Source organism: Pleurodeles waltl, chromosome 11, assembly GCF_031143425.1.
Source record: "Pleurodeles waltl isolate 20211129_DDA chromosome 11, aPleWal1.hap1.20221129, whole genome shotgun sequence".
NCBI lineage: Eukaryota > Metazoa > Chordata > Amphibia > Caudata > Salamandridae > Pleurodeles > Pleurodeles waltl.
In genome coordinates this window covers 879,116,588-879,141,275 of record NC_090450.1, presented here as the reverse complement: position 1 = coordinate 879,141,275, position 24,688 = coordinate 879,116,588, and the positions used below count along the sequence as shown (strand labels likewise).

At 44.9% G+C, this 24,688-nt stretch overlaps 1 protein-coding gene across 1 annotated transcript in view; it reads right to left on the bottom strand.

The window, feature by feature from the left end:
• Positions 1–3,647: 3,647 nt before the first annotated feature.
• The window catches only part of FOXN4 (forkhead box N4), a 52,330-nt gene continuing 31,289 nt past the window's right edge, over positions 3,648–24,688 (bottom strand). The window contains exons 6-10 of the mRNA XM_069214754.1: positions 17,550–17,677; positions 12,698–12,794; positions 11,701–11,908; positions 7,042–7,425; positions 3,648–5,459 (exon numbers count right to left, since the gene is read on the bottom strand). Of these exons, the coding sequence (XP_069070855.1) occupies positions 5,209–5,459; positions 7,042–7,425; positions 11,701–11,908; positions 12,698–12,794; positions 17,550–17,677 (1,068 nt within the window). The 3' untranslated portion in view covers positions 3,648–5,208. The remainder of the gene's footprint in view (positions 5,460–7,041; positions 7,426–11,700; positions 11,909–12,697; positions 12,795–17,549; positions 17,678–24,688) is intronic.

Sequence of the window (24,688 nt, the reverse complement as noted above, 5' to 3'; positions counted from 1 at the left end):
TCAGTGCAGCCATTATGGAACTGTGGAGTTTGTGTTTGACAAACTCCCAGACCATATACTCTTTATGGCTACCCTGCACTTACAATGTCTAAGAATTGGCTTAGACACTGTAGGGGCATAGTGCTCATGCAGCTGTGCCCTCACCTGTGGCATAGTGCACCCTGCCTTAGGGCTGTAAAGCTTGCTAGATGGGTGACTTACCTATGCCACAGGCTGTGGGTTGTGGGCATGGCACTCTGAGGGGAGTGCCATGTCGACTTAGTATTTTTCTCCCCACCAGCACACACAAGCTGTGAGGCAGTGTGCATGTGCTGAGTGAGGGGTGCCCAGGGTGGCATAATACATGGTGCAGCCCTTAGAGACCTTTCCTGGCCACAGAGACCTTGGTACCAGGGATACCATTTACAAGGGACTTATCTGTGTGCCAGGGCTGTGCCAATTGTGGAGACAAAGGTACAGTTTAGGGAAAGAACACTAGTGCTGTGGCCTGGTTAGCAGGGTCCTGGCACACTTTCAATCATAACTAGCATCAACAAAAGGCAAAAAGTTAGGGGGTAACCATGCCAACAGTGGCATTTTCCTACACCTTTTGTCATGAGGCCTTGTGCCTCTGGACATGACTGGAACACCTGGGCATTTCCCTAATGGTTCAACACCTGGTGGGGTCTCTGAACGCCAGAGCAGACAAACTCAGCTGTTGGTGCCTAGCAGATCTCAAATGATGTCTCCACCAAGGGCTGACGCAATGTCGCTTTCAAGAGTGGGGAGAACCTTGGTTGGATTTCTTTGCCTCTGCTGAGAACATGCAATGTCAGCAGTTTTGCACGCTGGAGTTTCCAAGGCTGGTCTCGCTCTGAGATGTTTTTCATTTCAAGTGGAGCTCCGGCCTCCTGTGTGCCTTTTCACAATACAACTCCTGCCCAGAGTTCTCAAGAAGGTCAGGAATGACCAGGCCGAAGTAATTCTTGTAGCCTCACATTGGGCACGGAGAGTCTGGTATCCAGAGGGGTTGAGCATGAGCACTGGTCCACTGATCAGGCTGCCTCTTGGGGAGGATCTTTTGTCATAGCAACAGGGTAGGGTCCTGCCCCCAAACCTGAAAACACTTTGGGCCTCATTATGACATTGGAGGCAAATGCCGCCTACTGCCACAGCGACGGCCGCCAACATACCGTTGCCGTGTCTACCGACCATCCATCGTATTATGACCGTAGCCGGAATTCCGCCAGAAGGCTGCGGTCATGGCGGTGGACGGCGGTAAGGTGGCACTGTTTCCAGCAGCAGCGCCACACCAGCAGAACGCCGGCTACTGTATCCTGTTCCATGATACGGCCTGGCAGTGTTTTGCTGGTGGACGTTGCTGCTGGCAGCAGCGCCGCGTCCCGTCTTCTGCCGGAGGACCCTCTGCAAGCAGGTAAGTTGGGTACTCCGACAGGAGAGGGGTGTGGTGGGTGTTGTGTGCGTGTGTGGGGGGTGTGACTGTGTTTGAATGCGTGCATGCATGTGTAATGCGTGTGTGCATGGTTGGGTGTGTGTGTACGTGCATGTTGTGTTGTGTGATTGCATGTGTGCCTGGATGTATGTTCGTGAGTGTTGCTGTGAGTGTGTATGAATGTATGCATGCATGGGTGAATGTATGCATGCGTGGGTGAATGTGTGTATGCGTGTGTGTATGGGTGTGTATGTATGTGCGTGTATGTGTGTATATGTGGGGGGGTTGGAGGGGAAGGGCAGGGGAGGACTCTGAGGAGGCGGAGGGGATTGGGGGAGACCCCTATCAGTGCCAGGGAATTAGTTCCCTGGCACTGATAGTGCCTACCGCCATGGTTTCGGTGGCGGTATAGAAACCACGGAAACCATGATGGTCGGTGGGGTCAAAATGCTATGGGTGGCCGTCACTGTAGTCTCCAGCCCGGCGTCGTTACCGCCATGACGGTCGGTGTGTTAACTTGGCGGTTTGGTTTTGGCCAAGCCGCCAATGTCATAAGAGTGGAGGTATGTACAGCCAGCCTGTTGACTGTACTACCTCCACTATTGCACCGACCACCGGGGTCATAATGACTCCCTTTGTCTTAATGGGAGGAGACCGAGCGGAGACAGCTTTTGACATTCTACCCAAAGTCTGCAATGTTGTCCTGGCAGCGAGACCCCTCCCTCCACCAAGACGGTATACGCCTGCCACTGGTGTAAGTTCATGGCATAGTGTGCAGAAAAGCATGTTGACCCTCTATCCACACTCCTTTCTCAGGTTCTCTTATTTATTCTGTCCTTGGCCAAGAAGAACTCTGCTCTGTGTCCCTTAAAAGGTTACCTTTTTTTGCAATTTCTGGTTTTCTGCTGTTTCCAGCTCAGACGTCCCTTTTCAAATCTCCAATCGTACATAGGTTCTTAAAAGGCCTACCACCAGCACCCTTTATTATGTGTCAGTGGGACCTAAATCTGGCTCTTACTTTTTTAATGTGCGCTCCCTTTGAGCCACCTCACCACTGCCCACTGAGACTTCTTATTGTCAAAGGGCCTTCCTAGTGGCAATAATATCTCACAGGGGCTACAGGAGCTCTCTGTGCATCCTCCATACCTCACTTTCTTCCCTGACAACCTGGTTCTGCAAACTAGTGCATCTTGTTATCGACAGTGGTTACCCCTTTTCATGCAAACCAATCCATCACTGCCTATCTTTTACGCTCCACCTCACCCCTCTAAAGAGGAGAGCATTGTCCTTCTGCCTTGATCGCATTTGTGAGTTCCAGGTGGACAGTCAACTCTTCACTGGGTATGTTGGAGCCAAGAAAGAGAAGGTGGTGCTGAAGCAGACTACCTCCTGGTGGATAGTTCTCTGCATTACAATCTGCTTCACACTGGCAAAAAACAACCACCAGAGGGTTTGTGTGCTCATACTTCCCGAGCCAAAGCTGTGACCACTGTGTTAGTTTGCGGAGTTGCTGTCCTGGCTATCTGTCAGGCAGTAATGTGGACTTTTTTACACACGTTTACGAAGCACTACTGCCTGGACAGTCAGATCTGACAAGACGGTAATTTTACCAGTTTGGTCCTACAGGACTTCTTAGTAAATCTGTATTGCAGCCCCACCTCCAGGGAAGTATTGCTTGGGTATCCATTATAAGGAATTTGCAGCTAGAAGTTTCCATCAAGTTACTTACCTTTGGTAACGCCTTATCTGGTAGAAACTCTATCTAGCTGCAGTTTTCTTATCGATCCACCCATCCTCCGCTTTCTGTGACTGGATTACAGGGTTGAGGATCAATCCCTATAAGGGACCTAGATTTGCAAACCAATAGCCAATGTTCCTCGTGGCTCTGCCCTTCTGAAAAGTCGCTAAAGAAACTGACGTTAGCAAGCTGGGGTAGTGCCTATATAGACACTGCACACATCACTTCTGGTGTGGACAACACCCCAAAGAGCAAACAGTGCCATCTAACAGCGCACAGGGGTACTGCTTATCAAACGTTTCCGGATCTAGCCTGATGTCTGGAGAATATTCTAAGGTAAGGAATCTGCTGCTAGATAGAGTCTCTACCACAGATGTCATTACCAAAGGTAAGTAACTTGTTCAACAAAGTACTCAGGTTCGAAAACATATATATTAGTAATACATATTTCTTAATAATCACTCAAACAAATGTGGTGTCTGCACTGATTTTCAAGTTTATTTCTGTACAATGCTAGAAAACAGTGTCATTTATGACAAAAATAATTGAGAAATGTGGCCTACGCTTCTTACATATGCGCTAACAACATCACAGAAACACTGAAACTGAAAGTTTAGAAAGTTCTTTAGAGATTTGTTCTAGTAAAATCAGGAAGCAAGACAGTTCTGGATTCTGTACAGTTAGCAAATATTTGGTCTCTGACGCTAAAAGCTAGGTGTTTCACAGTATCAAAAGTGCTCATTCAAATTAATTATGTATGAAGCGTCCTAAATATACAAATATATAAAATTACATTGTTGGCACCAACGTAGAAGAGACATGTCTCGCAATTAATCGATCCTTCATTTAATTTCTTTCTTTCGAAGCCCAAAAGCCATAAACTTTAAATCAGAGACACGTTTATTATTTAACAAAAACACATGATATGTGCAGAACAGCAATGCTGCCAAAAATTAAATCAGTGCGAAAAACGTACCTTCTTTTGTTTGTAGCTTGAAACTGGCGATCTACTTACGGCCAATCGTTAGATAGGACTACAGTACGGAAAAAGTGAAGCCTGTGCTGTATTTTTTTGTTCTACCACAATTACTCTTTTATTATTGTCTATAAGGCCCTATCCAGAAGTTGTGTTTTACAAAGGCCAGAGAAAACAGTCAATTTGGCTGCTACGTGTAAAAAATGCGTCCTGTATTTTTAAAACAACACTGTAAACAGTACTCGGTTTACATAATTTCTTCCTTTTCTCAATAATAAATATAAATACATTTACAAGTAGTAATACTGCCTAGCACAATAATCCATAAAGCACAATACATAATAATTCGTCTAAAATGCTACCCACAGAGAGAGGAAATATAATTTCTACAGTCTATACACAGAAATAGATTCAAAACACTTCAAATTTATCAGGCCTCATAGTTGCAGGTCTCTGATTCAAGTTTGCTTCAAGTGGCTCGACATGATTTTGTGCTCATAAATAAATACACCTAGTAATTTAAACAAAATATGTTAGTGTTCCACATAAAAGTTCTCTTCATCTCCAGGGCATTTATGTTCTTTTTCACTTGATCGTAAGTCATTTAGCTCCTTCACAGCGAGAAGTTCAGAATACCAAAATGACAAACTGACCGTAATTCTGATTCTGTTTATAGAGGTGCAGTAAAATAAAGTGATGACCACGAAGCCTTGGGCAATGATGTATCAGCACCTTTCTCCAATGTGGAGAAGCATAACTCTGCGTAAACTTGTTTTGCAATTAGAAGCCTGAAAGCATCAATGTCTGGGTTCTCGTGAGTGATGCAATCCGGCAAAATTTCGCAGCTTCGTTTGGCAACACGGGTGTTTTAGGAGTCGTGGACTTTGTACATTTAACTTGAACGTAATGAACATAAGGGGAATATGAGCATAGTCAGCTGTTCACCCTGAGTGTGGTACTTTTCAAACTGTGCTTGTTTGAAGCCAAAATGGACAGGACAACATCTCGATGCCCTTTCTCAGTAAAGGTGTTGTATGCGCGCCCTTAGGCCAGTTGCAACCTTTAAAGAAGGGCAATGGGCTTGTTGCCCTGAGCATTCAGGTACTGGGGTGAAGACACCGCGTCCAGTGTGGTATAGGTTGTATAAAGGCCCGTGACCTGGAAGTCTGAAAAGGATTGTTCACTGCCACTTGACACAGGGGTGAGCCCTGTCGTCCCGAGGTCACAGTCAGAAAGGTGGAGAGGAGAATTGCTGAAGGCACCAAGGCTGTCGAGGTTAAAGCTGTCATCCTTCATTTCTTCCCAAATGTTTCCTAAAAGAGATAAGCACATTTATGTTATTACTTTTCTTTGTATACAGTTTTATATGTTGGCACAACACATTGACTTAAAAACTGCAAACTTGTTCCCCTAGACACAATAAATTATGTTCCTTTCTGGGCAGTCGAAAAATATTTTGCTTTATATAGCACTGACTTCAACCTCGATGCAAGGTATGCCCTATAAAAATACACAAAATAAAATATGAAATTACAAATAGCACAACATATTCCATTCTTCCCCTCCTCTTTCTTGCTAGTTGCATACTACAACGCCCCCTAAGAATTACATACAGAATAATTGTGCTTTCTCAACCGTAATTTGCTTCCGCCTCTGGCTTTGGACAAGTGGTCCTTCTACCGTCTACTTAGCAAAGGAAGAAAGCAAAAACTTGGCCTGCTGGCTGTAAATCGGCCAGGTTTTGAGGTTGAGATGGGAAACAACATAGTCTCTAGTTTGGGTAAACGAATAAAAAGGCTTTTAATCACTTTCAAGCTGGCCTTCTGCTTCACAATATAAAAGACACCAACGATCCGTTCATGGAGCAGGTGCATACTACCTAATTTTATCAGTAAGTTATTCATCTCCTCATCTGCTTTGTCTTTATGCTATGGACACAGGGACAAATTTAGGAGCCCCCATTGCGTCACTTGTGTGCCACAAAACATTCTTTTGTGTGGTGCAAGAGTGATGAAAGCCCTAAATGAGATTTATGACATTTATGTTCCCACGCAACTCCTATGGATGTTGACGCATTCCGAGATTTACAAGACCTGCACACATAGATAGAGGAATATGCCCTTAAGGATTGTTTTTGTGCAGGAAGGTGTCCCTCACTGCACAAAAACAACTCTGCAAGCAACACAGGCATCCTTTCACCATATCTCAAGGGTGTCTGCGTTGAAGCTAAGCTGTCCATTGTATGCCAGACCAGGTGGAAAGGACAGGAATAAGCTATATGTCATAGATGCATCACATTCCTGCCTTTTCCCAGTGATGTAATGCAGCGCAACAAGGCGACTTGCTATGCTGTGCTGCACCACTTTCTTGTAAATCTGCCCCATAGTCTTTAAACATGCAACATCGCAAGGAAAATACAAGACTCTGAGCACTGACAAAATACAGTTTTTAACACCTATCTCAGGATCCATCTGTATTGCCCCATTTTGGGTTTCAATTTAGGATATTTTCACAAATATTTTAGTTAGTCTGAAGTGTGCCAATATGCCATAATATATAAATAAATGGACATTCCAGGAAATAATGGAGCATTTATACTAGTTTTTACATATCCTGTCCTCATTAGCTCACAAATAAGTGCTATGGCTCTCTCAGTGAACTGAGACTGTGGAATCTGACATCTGTACCTTCTGAATATCTGACCCAGCAGATTAGGCTGTTGATCCTAATGTAATCATGATAGCAACCAGTTATTTAGAAAACAGTTAAGTTAATCTAATGTGGACTGGAAATGAAGAAGCAATCATATCCAAAGTACTAAGTACATCCATCTGACTTTACTGCAGCAACTGAGAATCGTAGTTCAAGAGTTATTATTCTGGGAGGCACAGTTACCTTGTAGTGCAAAGTCCATAATGCTTGGGTCTAGAGCATCCACCTCTGTGTTCATGTCTGTTGTCACATTCAGAAAATCTACAGCTCCTTTGTTTATTACTTGCTGGTGAAGAGGACTATGGTTGATATCGTGAATGGTGTGAAGTGGGGGCGTCTGTGCGGGGGCTGGAGAGGCTGCAGTCATGCGGGACTGAGTCTGAATCTGGTGATGGAGAGGTATTGACTGTAAAGACAATGTCATGACTGGATGAGGCTCTAGCTGGGGAACATGAAGCCTTCCGTGGTTTGAAGCCATGTGTGTCATTGTTGATCCATCACTATCATGATGTTTCTTAGCCGGCCTGCAGTGTTCTGGTCTGTCAGTGATCAGTTTGTCCAATTCATCTGTTAAAAAGAAAATACAAATTAAACTCTATGAGAGGGTTCGATAATGTCGCCAGATGTTTCCTTAACCACCATAGCTAGCTAGTTAGACATTTTTGAGTCCATGCTACCTCAATTTTCAATAGTGCTTAATTGGTTATGATTTATAATGGACTGAACAGAATATTTTTATGGGCCAAATGTGCTATCCACCAATGCATCAAACACATCTAGACAGCAAAGCAAAGCCTAAAACGGCCATTCGCAAAAAATAATTTAAAAAAAGTCAGAAATCTAGACATCACAGGGTTCCTTCTACAATTTGTGTACATTATGTAATTTTAGAGGATTCACAGACTTACCCAACAGCATACTTCTAAATCAAACGCAAACTGTAGAATTCTCCAACTTCACTACACTTACTTCTGAGCAATGCCCTACGGCAGCCAATCTGTAGGGGTGTTGCAGAACTATGCTATCCATTTAACCTTTCCTTTTTACAACAAGCTGGAAAATATTTTTCCAGGTTGAAACTCCTTCTGATGTTTTTTGGTGTTTTTCAGACTTTGTTTACTCATTTGCATATTGTCCACAGATGTAAATGTGATTGACATCTGTTCATTGATGAGTTTCATCGACATGTGCTAACGTACACTGTTGGAAATTGGGTTACTGGTTGAGGGGTGGAATACCCATAACAAGCAGGAACCACAATCTCTGTCAAGGTGAAACACAAGCAAACCCCAAATTAAGCTGTGCTTAACTCTCTGGTAGCTTCGCCCAAAGCAGTCAGGCTTAACTTCAGGCAATGTGCAAAGTATTCAAAGTGAAAACACAAACAAAATCCCACACCAATTTAGAAAAATAGAGTACATTTTAGTAAATTGACACTAAAACAACAAAGATCCAATGAGTAGAGCCGGAAATATACAATTTTTAAGATTTAAGTGAAAATAGTGCATATAAGCACAAAGTGGCAAGAGTTCAGGTGGACCGCAATAGAGCGCGGGCCACATGGAGGGACCAAGTTAGGCCCGCTGAACAAGAGTAGCTTAAATGCTGGTTGAAGGGCATTGCAAGATCCCGAGTCGAGGATGTGTTGAGCAGCGGTGGTTCAGATGAGCTGCGAGGCTGTGATGCAAGGTCTTGCACTGCCAAGTATACCATCGACGAGAGGCTTGTGATGCGAAATCTGCACCAAAGGTGCGTCGGCCACTAACTAGTTCCAAAGAAGTTGGGCTTGTGATGCGGACTCCTGAGTCGACATCAAGGATGCTGTATATGAGGGGATTGCATTGCACAGGCCTGCATTGCACAGCAGCGGTTCCATAAGAGACTGCAGGCTGCAATATGAAGTCCTGCTTCAGGAATGTGTCATGCACCAGTGGTTTTGCCCACAGGGCCACAGCTGGGTTGGCAAAGCACCTTCAGGTCCACTTCCAAGGGTCCAGGACTGGGATGGAGGGGCACAACTTGGAGGGATATGGGACTCACAACTGGCAGAGTCCAAGTGCTAGGTTCAAGGTTGCTGAAGGCTGTTCTGTCCCTAGGGCTCTGATCAGGAGGCCAACCAACTGGCCCTTGTAGTCACTCTGGTTGCCCTTGGTTCAAGATGCTTTTCTAGTCCTTCACTCAGGCAGCAGGACAGCATAGCAACGTAATAGCAGTCCTTTTTGCAGAGCAGTACAGCAGTCCTTCTGAGTCTTCCACAACCCCAGAGGGTTAGTGAAGACTTGGGTCTCGGGTTCTAATATTTATACCTAGTGACAGCTTTGAAGTAGGAGAGGGTTCTGGAGGTTTCCACCCCCAGAGGGGTTTAGAATTTCCTGTCTGCCTGCCTTGGACCCAGCTTGTCAGGTATCATAAAAAACAATGTCAAACCATTTGTGAGTGTGCCCAGGCAGAGTCTTTGTGATGTGGAAGTGTGGTATGTGACAGCTCCTCCTACGCATACTGCCAAAACCCTTTGTTTGGGAGCAATACAGAAAGACCAACTGCCAGCTATACTTGAGTCATGTGACCCAGGATACAGGCTACAGATCCCAAATAGTTGGGACAAGCAAAGCCATGTTTCTAAAAATTGTATTTTCATAATTGTGACTTAAGATCTAACTTTACCATTAAGGAGGGCTTTAAATAACAATTCTCTAGACATCAAACGCGATAGTCCTATCTGCTCCGAATTGAAAGTTATCACTTATTAAATGTAATAAACTAACTCAATGTTATCCTATGGAAGAAGCAGGCCTCTAGTAGTGAAAAACAAATTTGAGAGTTTTTCACTACGATGTAAAAGTTAAAAGTACATCCCTATTTTTTAAATACATTGCACCCTGCTCCATGGGCTGTTTAGGGCCTACCCCAGGTGAGACTTCTACATATTAACAGGGAAGGTTTGGGTCAGGCAAAGAGGTTATCTTGCCAGATTGAAATGGCACTGGCCAACTGCACACACAGGCTGCAATAGCAGGCCTGAGACATGTCTAAAGGTTACGTTGGTGGGTAGCACAATAAGTGCTGTAGGATCACTAGTAATATTTCATTTACAGACCCTGGGTACATGTAGTACTCATTTACTAGGGACCTTCAAATAAATTAAATATGCTAATTGGGTGTAAGCCAATTTTACCATGTTTAGAATAGAAAGCACACACACTTTATCACTGGTTTGTAGCTATAACGTGCACAGAGCCCTAAGGTCAACAAAAATGACATCAGCAAAGAAATGGAGGAGTAGGGCAAAGAATTTGAGGGAAGACCACCCTAAGGCTGAAAGGTCTAACATACACAGATTCTGTAAACCAGGATCTGCTGTATATGTACATACATGGTACTTTCCGCTCACCTGAGTTGAACCGAAAGTATGGTGAATTGGGAGCATAGCATCAATGTTATTTGTTAACGCACATAGTAATGTGCAAAGGGCTTGGCCTACTTTAATGCCCCAGAACCAAGGATCACTTTAGAAGAGACTTTGATTTAACCATATTTAGAAAAGGTAATTGGCCTGTTTTTCAACTACTTTTTGTTGCACGTCCATTAAAAAAACCATACAAATCTTCCAACACTTTTTATTTGCTAACCCTACGAGAAATGGGCATGTGCTAAGAGTTTTAGAGTAAATCGGTCCTTCCAGTCAACCTGTGTTCTAAGCATGGGAAATTATGGCAACAAGATCTCCAATGTATTATTCAAATTGAGGGAAGAGAGATTTAAAATAGTACCTCTGTGTCATACTGTTTAAAGCTGACCAGTTTCTACCAGATAGTATATATCTGAGTAGTCCTTTTTAAAGCACCCTTATGTTGTATGTGCCCAAGACTTCCTGTGATGACAAAGTCAATTCATCACACAAGGTTTACTTGCATACATCAATAGTTATTCATCTTAACTGTATTTATTTTCTGAAACTATCCATAGCAAATATTTTGTTTTAATATATAAGAAAAAGCACCTTAGCTAAACAGGCTTGTAGGTTGGGAATATCCAGATTCATAATTGAAAATTGTGAGAGCCTGTGCTTCAATCAATCAATGGATTTCTAAAGCGTGGCTTATACCCTGAAGGGTATCCAGGCGCTCTCGGAGGTTTGTTGTGCACTGATGGCTACTCCTCAAACAGCCATGTCTTGAGCTTTTTCCTGAAGACGAGGAGGATGTGCGATGTGCATAGTTGGGGGGAGGTTGTTCAAGAACTTTGCTGCGAGGTAGGAGAAGGTGCAACCTCCGCTGCAGCTTAGTCAAATACTCGGGACCTACGCGAGGGCGAGGGTTATATGCTTAGAAGAAAGAGCAGATGCACTTTTGCACTGGTCAGCACTGGTAAAGTGCACAGGGTACTAAAACCAGCAGAACCAGGGTCAGAAAAATGGAGGGAGGCAGGCATAGAGTTGGGGGATGACCACCCTAAGGCTGTCAGGTCTAACAATGACCATAGACCATTCTGAAAGAAAGTGTTTTCCTAACTTCGAAGCAAGCTCTTGCAGTAATATTTCAGTTATGAAATGCTAATTGAATGTTTACTATGGAGAAATGCTAAAGCAACGTCAATGCGGAATGGCCTGCTGTAACATGCTGTTTTCAGCTACATCCAATGAGAATTGATAGTGTTGGGGCAGTATTCAAAATGTCCTGCCTGAGAAAACTATCTTCAGGCTAGGTTTCATGTGAAACATCTTCCTTCAAAAAACACGTTTGGCTTTGGAGCCAAGTAAAATGAAGGAACTATTAAACCCTCAAAATTACGACATGATTATCTGCTTTACTTTACAAACATGGAAATCTTTCATGGATTTACCTGGATTAGCCATGCTTCTGCGAATTGCTGGTAAATCCTTTCGTTTCCATTTCTGCATTTCTTCTTCCATTTTATCAATTTTTGCAGGGTTGAGAGCCCAAAGGCAACCTTTTCTGGAGGATCCACTCATCTTATTCTCCACTTTCTCAAAGCATTTATTCAAGGACAAGTTGTGTCGGACAGAATTTTTCCAGCCATCAGGTGCTGTCTAAATTAGAGAGAAATAAACATGTTAAAAAGTCTTCTACATACATTAGCATAAATAGCATAATGGAGATATGCAAAATAAAAAACCAAGAAACTCCATTCTAAGGTCTTTTTGAAGTCTAGTATGATTTATTAGAAATTTCTCTTTGAAGTCTGATGCGACTTATTGTACTGTTCCAGTTACACTTTACATTTAAACAAAAATCAGACTACCGCTGCACACTCTGTTTTGTGCTCTCTACTCTTCCTCCTCCCCTTCCCCCTGCCCTTCATTCTTTCCCTCCATTTCGCTTCAAACATGTTGTCTCCTCGCTTCTTCTCTTCCAGTCCTTCATCCTTCTTTTGCTACTTGTTAATAACCCTTCTGTACAACCTCTGCATCTTATCCTGTGTACTGACCTCTTTACCGAGTATTTAGTTATGATGGAGCACATCACTGTTGGTTACACTAAGCATCAAACCGTGGTTTCCTTCCTACAAATATGTAGTCTAATAAACAAAGAGTAATTGACAACAGTGACTTAAATGTGACTTAAACATTGACCTGTTTTTGGGTAGGATAGGGGCTTGTGAGCTGAAAATAATGTATAGCACCCTTCTATGTCCTTTTTGATTTTTGCACACCTTCATCAATACTCAACTATTAGAAGTAATCTATTAAAGGAAAATTATGAAATCCATTAAAGCGTTGTAGAATTTTAATCAGAATATCTACATTGTAAACTGCGTCTCTTACGGTATATTGGTAAATATTTATTTGTTTGCCTATTAAAGTAACGTGAGTGGTTACCTTGAAGTATGGAAAGTGCTCCTTCATGAAACTATAAATTTCGCTCACAGGAAGGCTTCCGGATTTACTGTTCTTCAAAGCCATTGCGATTAGACAGCTGCAATAAAATAGTACGATATCAGAGCTCATCCTTCTTCAATTACTCAAATAGGCACATATTTCTAGATCTGAAGCCTCACTGTACCCCATAGCTGCCAGTTCATTAACATTTCTGAATATAAATACCCACAAATATTTTGAGAAGTGTACAAATAATTCATGGATAGCATGCTTGAATTCGTTTCAGCTACTGGTAATTACTTAGATTTGCATCCCAGTCCATTGTTTTTTCGCTCACAATGCCACCTTAGATTAGATCCACCCATATGCAAATCCGTCTTTACCCTGCTCCAATAGAAGCAGTCCAGCCCGAACTGCCAAGCCAGGTCCTCTCTGAACTGGAACACAAGCTACTCAAGACCGGTTCCTCGCTGGTTGGTGCTCGCCAGTTGTGTGCAGCTTGGTTCCAGTAACAAAGTGAGCACGGACTCATGCCTGGGAAAGGTGTTGCACTGATGTATACAAAAAAGTGATGGGTCGGATGCTGGAATTAATCTCAGCCACTGGTAATTACTTGGGTCTGCATGACCGTCCATTATGCAAAATGATAGACTGGAATCTGGCCCAGAGCGATTGCCAGCGGCTGAGATTAATTCAAGCATTCCATCCTTCACCTTGTTGTAGCACATGTATTCTATGTCATAAGGTACACAATGAATTACGAACGAGTGATTCTAAGCACAGATTTTCTCATGTTGTAAGGACCTGGAGAGCTGTGCTGGTGAGATATAACTTTGGTGGCCAAAATGCTCCAATTATTTTGTTTACACATTCACAATTTTGTACAGCCAAAGCCCCCTAAATTTAATATTGCATCTTTAATAGCACTATGGATCTGTGTATTCCTATGGTGCTTAATACTCTATTGACTAGTATTGCTTAGAACAACTCCACGTGAGTATGTGAAACAGACACCAGATAATACGTATATCTACCAAAACTTTGATATCTGTAGTGCCAAAGTAAGTCAATAAATGGCTTAAATCAAAATCTTCTGCAAAATAAAATTTACATTTTGGTGGGGAACTAATTGCTGGCTTTATGAATAATAGTGCATCAAGGTAGATGTGTTTGAGTATTTGAGAATAGTCGGTTTTAAAAGTTGAAAAGAACATGATTTGTTCAGACTCCTGATCACTGTTGTGTTGATGTGATGAGGCCACAAAACGTAACTGGAAATGTATTTTAAAAAATACGAAAACAAGTTTGTTTTGTGTGAAATGGTAAAAGGGAAAACCTGGAGCTTGCATTTCCTTTTTTTGGGGGGGAACCATTTTCATTGTGATTTCAATAATGCAGCACATTACAGACGGCAGAGTAACTTCGTTATTTACAGTGGCATGCATAAATCCCATTGCATATAAAGCAGGATACACAGACTTGCAGGAGCAAACGGTTTGTATCTTTAACAAACAAAGATAACGTAACAACAGATAAACCATCATGCGATGCGCCTACTGTATCTGACGTGCAGATGCAAATATGCTTTAATCTGGTCTGTGTCATAGGCTTAATCTGAGATCACGTTGCTATTTTAGCCTGAGGTATTTTGCTGGATGGGGGTGCATTCACATGCAATGGTGTTGAGTGCAGAGGGATCAAACAAGCAATAGGTGGTCCTCAGAAGCTGTCCTGAGGGGCATCAGGTGTCATTGGGTGGGTGTGCAAGTCAAGTGGTAGTGTTTCCCAGTCTGTGACTACAGAATATTTCCATATACTCCTAACCTCTTCTCAAAGCTATTGCCCCACTTAAGTTTTGTCACCCGCCAGTAGGCTGTCCTGGATAACATCTGGAATTTCCAATGCATAGCTATAAGTCTGCGGGCCGCCAGTAGTGCCAGATCAACAAATCTATTGCTGGCCTTAGCAACTAGTGACTTACGAAATAAGCCAAGTAGTGAGCCTTCCATCAAGTGCGTCCAGTTAGCATTCTATTTCGCTGAATATCTGAGCCCAATAATCTACTGCTGCCAGACAGTCCCAGAACATATGTTTTACGGACCCTATTTGTTGGCACCGTGGGCATGTCGACGCGGAGCCAAACATGCGAGAGTGGGAAGTGGGTGTAAGGTACGCTCTATGTAAGATGTTATGCTAGATATATTGAAATTTTGCATTACGTGATGCTTGTCTAGGGTATTCAATTACTTTCTCCCATTCTTTAGTGGTAAACTCTCTGCCCAGGTCTCTCTTCCATTCCATGTGGTTTGCCACTAAGGGATCTTGCTCAACATGTGCAAACACTAGGGCTAGCCAACGAATGTTTGCACCCATCATATATAGTAAGTGCATAAGTGAATGCAGTTCTGTCAGTGATGCCCCAGAGACAGAGCACCTCCGCTAAGTGCGCATGTGCTAGAAAGTGTCCTGCAGGTAGCCAGTATTCATCTTGTAGTTGCTCATATGTCAGGTGCAAACCCTCCTGAAACAGAGCACCCAAAGTGTCCACACCAGCTTCCGAGCATGTGTGCTCATACCCAGCACTCCCAGCATCCTGTGGATGGTATAAATCAATCGTAGTGGTATGTCCGGCGAATAAATCGGCATTTTTGGCATAAGTTTCAGACTACAGTGAAAACTTTCAAATGTAATCTGCAGTAATCCATTTGCCGCTGCTGGAGGACATGCTTGTGGCAAGAAAACATGTTGCAGCTCCTCTTGTGCCTGTGCAGGAAGGGGCCTAACTCCTCTGTGTATTGTCTCGCCAACCAGTATGTGGGCCACTGCAGATGTGCTGCCAAATAATAATGCTTGAAGTTAGGAGTGCCAAGGCCACCCTTTCATTATGAGGAGTTGTAATTTCCGAAGTGCTACCTGGCGTCAACCCTTATTCCAGATAAAGGACCCTAAAGTGAGTGCAAGGCATGAAAAGTGGATCGCGATATGCTGATTGACAGATTTTGGAAGAAGTACAACAGGCGGGGGAGCATAACCATTTTTGCCAGAGACACTCTACCTTGGACTGTAAGGAGTAATGTACTCCAGAAAGCAATCTTAGGTCTTAGTGATGCCACAGTCTTCATGAAATTGCCATCTAGTAAATATTTCTTGTCATGATAAATATTGATGCCCAGGTATCTAAATGTGCTGGGTTCCCACTTCAGCCGGAGCTCTTCAATAAGAAACTCTTGTGGGGGCAATGTGGGTGTGGGGGAATAAACAAGACTTTGCTCAGTGTACCTTCAGCCCAGATGCCGCATGAAAATCATGCAGAAGGATCTGAATTGGAGCACTACTGTTACTGATGTCCCAGATATAAGTCAGGACATCGTCTGCATATAGGGAGACTACATGAACGTCTCCCAACTGCGGGATACCCTACTCTCCTCACAGCTGATGTAGTTTTTGAGCCAGAGGCTCCATGGCTAGAGCAAAAAGTAGAGGGGACAGTGGGCATCCTCGCTGCATCCCTCGTTTTACTTGGAACGGAGGAGAGATGCATTGTCTTATCCGGACCCTCACCTGTGGCTCTACATACAGCAGTCGTATCAAAGTCTCCACACTATCCCAAACGCCATCAATGTAGAGAAGAGGTATTCCCATTCTACTGTATCAAATGCCTCCTCTAGATCTAGGACCAGGCAAGTGGCGAATGGCCAGCGGAATGGGGCCAGCGGAATGGGGCCAGCTCCATCACTCTGTATAGTCTGCATATGTTCAGTGTAGGGGATCTTCTGGGAATTAACCCATTCTGGTCCGGATGCACCAGTCTCTTCATGAGCCCACAGAGGCAGCCTGCTAAAATCTTACTCAGTATCTTGTAGTCAGACCCTAATATGGCCAGTGGGCAGTAGGAATGCAAGATCTTCTGGGTCCTAACCCTGTTTGGGAAGGGACACTAATAGCATCTCCTGCATTTTTTGCATCAGGCGAAGAGCTTGCATTTTCTTGTTGATGGCACTGAAGGTTACTTTTGTCCATAAACCAACCATTGCAAGTGGGAGGTCCAACTATGAAAGTGCTTTTCGAAAATATCAGTACATCAGACATTAAAATTCACTGCTGATATTTTCCCAAATCAAACACAGAAATCTTACTTCTTCATAATTTTAAGCTACACATATTTGTTTTGTGCTATTAGGGATGGTCGATTTGAGGCAGTTGAAATCCTTTAAGTTCATGTTGAAAGCATTTCTAAAATGTAAAAACTTTAGAGCTACATACAGCAGACTAAATTGTTAGATAACGTCTAATAAAGTGTGGGGTATAAAGTAACCTTGTCCACGATCTTCTACACAACATACACCTCCCCCACACTATGTGGAATGATAGAGTGGTTGGTCATCTAAAACTGAGCTTTCACAGTATTACAAATGTTTTGCACATTGAAGTCCCACTTAGGTGTGAAAATGAACAGAGTGAACAAAGTGAAGCTTCAGATTTATGGTGATAGAAACAAACATTCCGATGCTGAATGCCCTTAAAAAGCCAGTAAGGTATCCTGAACTAGAAGTGGAATGTTTAAAATGTCTCTCATGCATCGAAATGTGATCGGGAATTACATTAAATACACTTTTGCTGACTTGTGAGGATCTTCACAGTACATAGCAACATTAATTTCTGTCGGTGAATAAGGCTGCTAATTTCTGCAGCCTTTTTTTATGGGACAAATGAAGTCGTTAATATTAACTGGGTACACTTGGAAGCAGAATCATTAAAAAGGAAACACATCAGTCAGAATGAGTGTAATTTGAAAACCTATTACTGCGATGGTTTGAGGTAACCACTACTTTGATTAGCTGAACATCATTACCTGTATGAATAGATGGGCTTCGGAAAGTTTTTAGGGTGCAAATCCTGAGCATTGTGAGGAGTGAGACGTGGCTGCGAATACTGGCTCTGAGATCCATATGAAGTTGTATACATTCCCGACGGTGAACACTGAGGATAAAAGAGAAAGTTTCAAAGGTTTGAACTGCAAAAAACGTATTTTAGGTAACAAGAATGTCAAGCTATGTAAAATGGAATATGACCCTAAAAGAAAACAATGTCATTTAAAGGTAGAAGAAAGCTGAGAATATATGTGTATGTAAAACACCTGACAAAGTTGAAAGTGGGGCTATGCGGACCATTACACTCACCAGCAAAGTTAGGTGAAGTTAGGCTCACTCATTCCTTCAGCTAGATGTCCAACCCAAGATGATTGGGACTTGAGCTGCAGATTTTTTTTTCCACTGCCCTAAGTGGCAGAGAGTCAGCACAATATTTACAATTTTGCAACCATAAATCCTATTCCACTTCACCCTGACAGAAATCCGACCTTTGGGCTGCAAGGAGAAGGAATGGGATATAAACTGTTCCTTACTCACTCAGGACAAATGTTAGCAGTTGCCGTACGGCCCTGGGTGCCTGTGGGAAAATAGGAATATGTACTTTCGTGCAAAGGCACCTTTCCACTACATGTGTTTAAGCTTCGCACTTCCCGAACTAGGTCACATTATGAAGAGTTGCAAAAATGTTACTTCACACACCTATAACTGAAAGGCATTTCGTTGCTTTTATCTAATGCTCCAGAATATATGTAAAGTTTTTGTGCAGAACGGATTGGGAACCGTAGGAAATGGCTCTACATTTTTCCAGAAAATTACACTGTGCTCTTATGGCCTGGATGTTTAATACCTATCACAAACAGAACCCACTCAAGATGGCACTTGTTCCCACATCCAACCGTAGAAGCAACTTAATAGCTCAGTGTCATCAGTTTGTCCAGTTTCATACTGCACCTTCTTGCCAGTGTCCATAAAAATATAGGGTGCCTTTAAAGGCTCGACGTTCAGCGTCTAATCTGAGGAGCAAATTAATAGTTAATTGCCATCAGTCTCTCCAGCTTCATGCTGCACCATGCTGACAGAGCTAAATGCTTGATTTTCTAAATCAATAAAAACGCAGTTTCAAGAACTACGTCTCACGCAAGACTAAGAACACTGGGCATCAGTTGCTCAGGCTTGGCAAAGTGAGAATGTTCTTACGAAAAAATGCTTCAAACTAACGCCCAAGTGCTGGTCCTGTGTCATCTCTACGGTGTTTGTTCTCTACCAGCCAGCATCTTAGACATTTTGATCACTCCCTGAAGGGCTTTCTTTTGTTGGTCCAAGTGTTCAAAGGTGTCCTAAAATACAATGGGATAATCCAAAATCTAAGAGAACTCAAGAGGTTCCTCCTGGCCAGTATTAATTTTAAGGCTTGCTACCTCATACTGGGCAATTTACAATAGCACGCCATCATACAGGGTTACATAGTTTTATGGACGGGTTTGCAAGACTCACAGCAACAGTACTACAGTCCTGAAGAACGAGTTACTTACCTTCGGTAACGACTTTTCTGGTGGATACATTAGCTACCTGTGGATTCCTCACCTCATGAATACTCCCATGGCGCCAGCATTCGACGGAAATCTTCTTACTAGTCTATGCACGTCGACGAGGACGTCACTGTCTCGCACGCGACGCCGTCTGACGTCATACAGGCAATAAGAGGTCCTCGACGACGTGCAGACGTCAGTACCAATAATTTTTTACGTGCATGAGAACAACCAGGCAATGCAATGAAAGAGCAAGGCAACATCCATTATATTGTAAAAATACACCACATTGTATGAATAACTGTAAATCTTTTTATGTACATATATATATATATATATAAAACTCTCTCTTTTAAAATATATACACATACCAAGTATATACATAAAGATATATACACATATACATATATATATATATATATATAAATATATTATATATACATCTATTGCACCCTCAAAGACCAAGAGGAGCGCACTCAAGGATTACTTGGCAAGACCATAAAGGCAACGGGAGGCGGGTGGGACCGTGAGGAATCCACAGGTAGCTAATGTATCCACCAGAAAAGTCGTTACCGAAGGTAAGTAACTCGTTCTTCTGATGGATACAACTACCTGTGGATTCCTCACCTCATGAATAGAGTCCCAAAGCAGTACCACGCCCGGCGGTGGGTGCCTAAATGGTCAAACCAAGAAATCCTGCAGCACTGACCGTGCAAAATGGCCGTCCCTTCTAACCTCAGAATCTAAACAGTAATGTTTTGCAAAAGTGTGAAGGGACGACCAAGTTGCGGCCTTGCAGATGTCGACCACAGGAACACCTCTGGCTAAGGCCGAAGTGGCCGACTTAGCTCTGGTGGAATGAGCTCTAATGCCCTCAGGAGGATCCTTCTTTGCCAAAGAGTAACATATTTTAATGCAAAGAACAACCCACCTGGATAGTGTTCTCTTGTGGACTGCCTTTCCTCTCCTCTTGCCCACGTATCCAATAAACAGCTGATCCTCCAGCCTGAAATCCTTTGTTCTATCGATAAAGAAGCTCAACGCTCTCTTTGGGTCCAGACGGTGCAGTCTTTCTTCCTCTTTGGAAGGATGAGGCGGAGGATAGAACGTGGACAAAGTAATTGCCTGAGACAAATGGAAGGGTGAAACAACCTTCGGGAGGAAAGCAGCCTTGGTCCTCAACACCACCTTATCCCCATAAAAAGTTGTATAAGGGGGTTTTACTGATAAGGCATGCAACTCACTCACTCTCCTTGCTGATGTTATAGCTATCAGGAAGACTGTTTTTAAAACCAAATACCTCAAGGGGCAAGAATGCATAGGTTCAAAAGGGGACCCCATAAGGAAAGTCAGGACTAAGGACAAATCCCATTGCGGCATAACGAATGGCTTTGGAGGATATTGATTTAGAAGACCTTTCAAGAATCTGATAACAATAGGGGATTTAAATAAAGATGGTTGGTCTGGAAGACATATGAAGGCTGACAAGGCCGATAAATAACCTTTAATGGTAGCCACTGCACAACCTTTCTGCGCCAGAGATAGAGCAAAAGACAAAACGTCCGATAGATGAGCATGTAAAGGATCAATCTGCCTCTCTCCACACCACGCAACAAATTTAGACCACCTATTAGCGTAGATAGATTTAGTGGAGTGTCGCCTGGCCGCTAATATAACATCCACTACCTCAGGCGGGAGAGAGAAGGAACTCAGGTTGCCCCGTTCAATCTCCAGGCATGTAGGTGCAGACTCTGGAGGTTGGGGTGTAGAACCTGCCCCTGCGACTGTGAGAGGAGGTCTGCCCTGAAAGGGAGACGGAGCGGCGGGCACGTTGAGAGTTGGAGAAGGTCGGAGTACCACACCCTCCTTGGCCAATCCGGAGCTATTAAGATTACTAGAGCCCGGTCTTGGCGAATCTTCCTCAATACTCGAGGAATCAAGGGTATGGGAGGAAACGCGTAAAGCAACTGGCCGCACCAGGTCATTTGAAACGCGTCCCCCAACGCTTCCTGCATCGGATACTGAAGGCTGCAGAACAACGGACAATGCGCGTTCTCTCGAGTGGCGAACAGATCTACCCGAGGAAACCCCCACTTCTGGAAGATTAAACGGACTTGATCTGGATGGAGACGCCACTCGTGGTCTGCCGAGAAGTGGCGACTGAGACTGTCCGCACGCACGTTCAAAACTCCGGCCAGATGGTTTGCTATCAAGCAAATCCGATGGTCCTTTGCCCAGGACCATAGTCGAAGAGCTTCTCTGCAGAGAAGGTACGACCCCACTCCTCCCTGCTTGTTTATGTACCACATCGTGGTAGTATTGTCCGTTAGGACCTGTACCGACTGACCACGAAGGGAAGGGAGGAAGGCCTTGAGAGCCAGACGTACAGCCCGTAACTCTAACAGATTGATGTGAAAAATCTGTTCCTCTGGAGACCAAAGACCTTTGATCTCCAGATCCCCCAGATGAGCTCCCCACCCTAGAGTGGAAGCATCCGTTATGACTGTGGCCACTGGTGGCGACTGCTGGAACGGCTTTCCTTGTGAAAGATTGTTGCTTGCAATCCACCACTTCAAATCCACAGCAGCATCTCTGGAGATCTTGACAGTACCCTCTAGATCCCCTCTGTGTTGAGACCACTGCCTTCGGAGGCACCACTGAAGAGCCCTCATGTGCCAGCGAGCATGCGTGACCAACAGAATGCAGGAGGCAAAAAGACCGAGCAGACGAAGGACCTTGAGGACTGGAACTACCGCTCCATTTTGAAACATTGGAACCAAATCCTGAATATCTTGAATCCGCTGAGGCGGAGGAAAGGCCCGACCCAATGTTGTATCCAGTACTGCCCCTATGAACAGGAGGCGCTAAGAGGGCTCTAGGTGAGATTTGGGCTCGTTCACCGAAAAGCCCAGGTCGAACAACAACTGGGTTGTTGACTGCAGATGACGCAACACAAGCTCCGGGGACTTGGCTTTGATCAACCAATCGTCCAAGTAAGGGAATACTGCTATCCCCTTCCTTCTGAGCTCTGCCGCAACCACCGACATCACCTTCGTGAAGACTCGAGGTGCTGAAGTAAGACCAAACGGAAGGACCGCAAACTGGTAGTGTTGCGATCCCACCACAAACCGGAGATACTTCCTGTGTGACTTGAGTATCGGGATATGAAAGTAAGCATCCTGCAAGTCGACAGACACCATCCAGTCTTCCATGTTCAACGCCAAAAGCACCTGTGCTAGGGTCAGCATCTTGAACTTTTCCTGCTTGAGGAACCAATTCAAGATCCTCAGGTCCAGAATTGGTCTCAAACGACCATCCTTCTTGGGAATCAGGAAATACCTTGAGTAAACTCCTTGACCCCTTTCCTGCTCCGGGACCAACTCCACCGCGCCCTTTAAAAGGAGGACTTCTACCTCCTGTTCTAGCAACAGGAGGTGTTCTTGTGAACAATACGAAGGGCGGGGCGGGATGAGGGGCGGAAACTCCCGAAAGGGAAGGGTGTAGCCTTTTCCCACAACACTGAGAACCCAAGTGTCCGACGTAACAGTCTCCCATTTGGTGAGAAAATGCTGTAATCTTCCCCCTACAGGAGAGGAGTGAGTGGGAAATGGTGGAAGCCTAAGGCTGCTTCCCCTGCTGCACCCTGCCAGAGGATGAGGAAGAGGCAGAGTGCTGCTGAGAAGCTCCCCTGGTGCGGACCCTACCCCTCCCCCTAAAAGATCTATAGGGATGGGAAGAGGCAGGTTGCTGATATCTTCCCCGAAAGGAAGAGGAGGAAGAGCCACGCCCAAATCCACGAAACCTCCTGAAGAATCTGGAAGAGGCCGTGGAAGAAGGAGCTTGGAGTCCCAACGACTTAGCCGTGGCCCTGCTCTCCTTAAACCGTTCCAAGGCCGAATCAGCCTTAGCCCCAAACAGTTTGTCCCCATCAAACGGGAGATCCAACAATGTGGACTGTACATCTGCCGAAAAGCCCGAGTTACGGAGCCAGGCCTGTCTCCTTTCCACCACAGTTGTGCCCATTGCTCTGGCTACCGAGTCGGTGGTATCCAGTCCCGTCTGGATAATTTGGGTCGCAGCAGCCTGGGCATCAGAGACAAGATCCAAAAGACCCTGAGGAAGCTCTGTAAACGAAGAGGAGATGTCATCCATCAGAGCATGAATATACCTCCCCAGGATACAGGTTGCATTGGTGGCTTTTAATGCCAGACTGCAGGACGAAAAAATCTTCTTCGACTGCGCCTCCAGCTTTTTTGAATCTCTGTCCCCAGGCACCGTCGGAAAAGAACCAGGCGCTGACTTGGACGAACAGGAGGCCTGCACAACCAAGCTCTCCGGCGTAGGGTGCCTAGATAGGAAACCAGGATCAGTTGGAGCCGTCCGATACCTCCTGGCCACGGCTCTGTGAACTGCTGGGGAAGATGCCGGCTTCTTCCACACCTCTAAAACCGGATCCAGCAGAGCGTCATTAAAAGTTAATAGAGGCTCCGCCGCGGCTGAGGCCGGATGCAACACCTCTGTCAAAAGGTTTTGTTTCGCCTCCACCACCGGCAAAGGCAGGTCCAAAAAACTAGCTGCCTTCCGTACCACTGTATGAAAGGAAGCAGCTTCCTCGGTATATTCCCCCGGGGACGAAAGGTCCCACTCAGGGGAAGTGTCCAGCCCACTGGCCGACTCCAGTCCACGCAGCCCATCACCCGAGTCCTCTAGCTCTCCTTCCTCTAGGGCTCGTTGGTACTCCTGCTCTTCTAGTACCCGGAGAGCACGCCTCCTTGAATGCAGTCGTTGCTCAATCCGCGGAGTCGACAATACCTCCGCCGAAGTCGGAGATCGGCGCCGATCTTCCGAAGCCACCGACGCCGCATCCGGCGCCACAGGTAACTTCGGCGCCGACTGAAGAGCAGTTGAAACGGATGGACCCACCGGAGTCACAGGCTGAAATCTCGACGTCGACGGGATGGAAATCCCTGGGGCCAATCCCTCCGAAGCCACCGGAGCGGCCACCGGCGCCGACAGTGGCGCCGAGCCCACGTTCCCAAACGGGAGAAAGGGCATAAAGGGTGCCGGCCGAAGAGGCGCAGGATCACCCAAAGAAAAGGCCAAAGGCCCAGCCGGAGCACCCCCTGGAGCCATCTGTTGGAAGATGGCATACATCGCATTCAAGAATGCGGAACTATCGGCTCCAGGGGTGGGAAAAGCCGGATACTGGGGTGCCTGACTCGGAGGCGACCCCGACGCCGGCCTCGGCGTCTGCGCCGGAGAAAAGACTTGAGGCTCCAATACCTCAATCACCGATGCCTGTCCAGGCGAAGTTGGAGACGCCGGAGAGGGCAACGGCGTCGAAGGATGCGGCGTCACCGTGGGGCTGACCTCCCATGTCCTTCGGCGCCGATCCGGAGACCTGGAACGAGCCTCCCTTGAATGACGCCGAGATTCTCTACGGCGCCGGGAGTCTCGATGACGCCGATGTCTTGGAGAAGACTTTTTCTTGTGATGCTTCTCCTTTGACTTGGCCATAAACAGCTTCGCCTCGCGTTCTTTAAGGGCCTTCGGATTCATGTGCTGACATGAATCACAAGTCGAGACGTCGT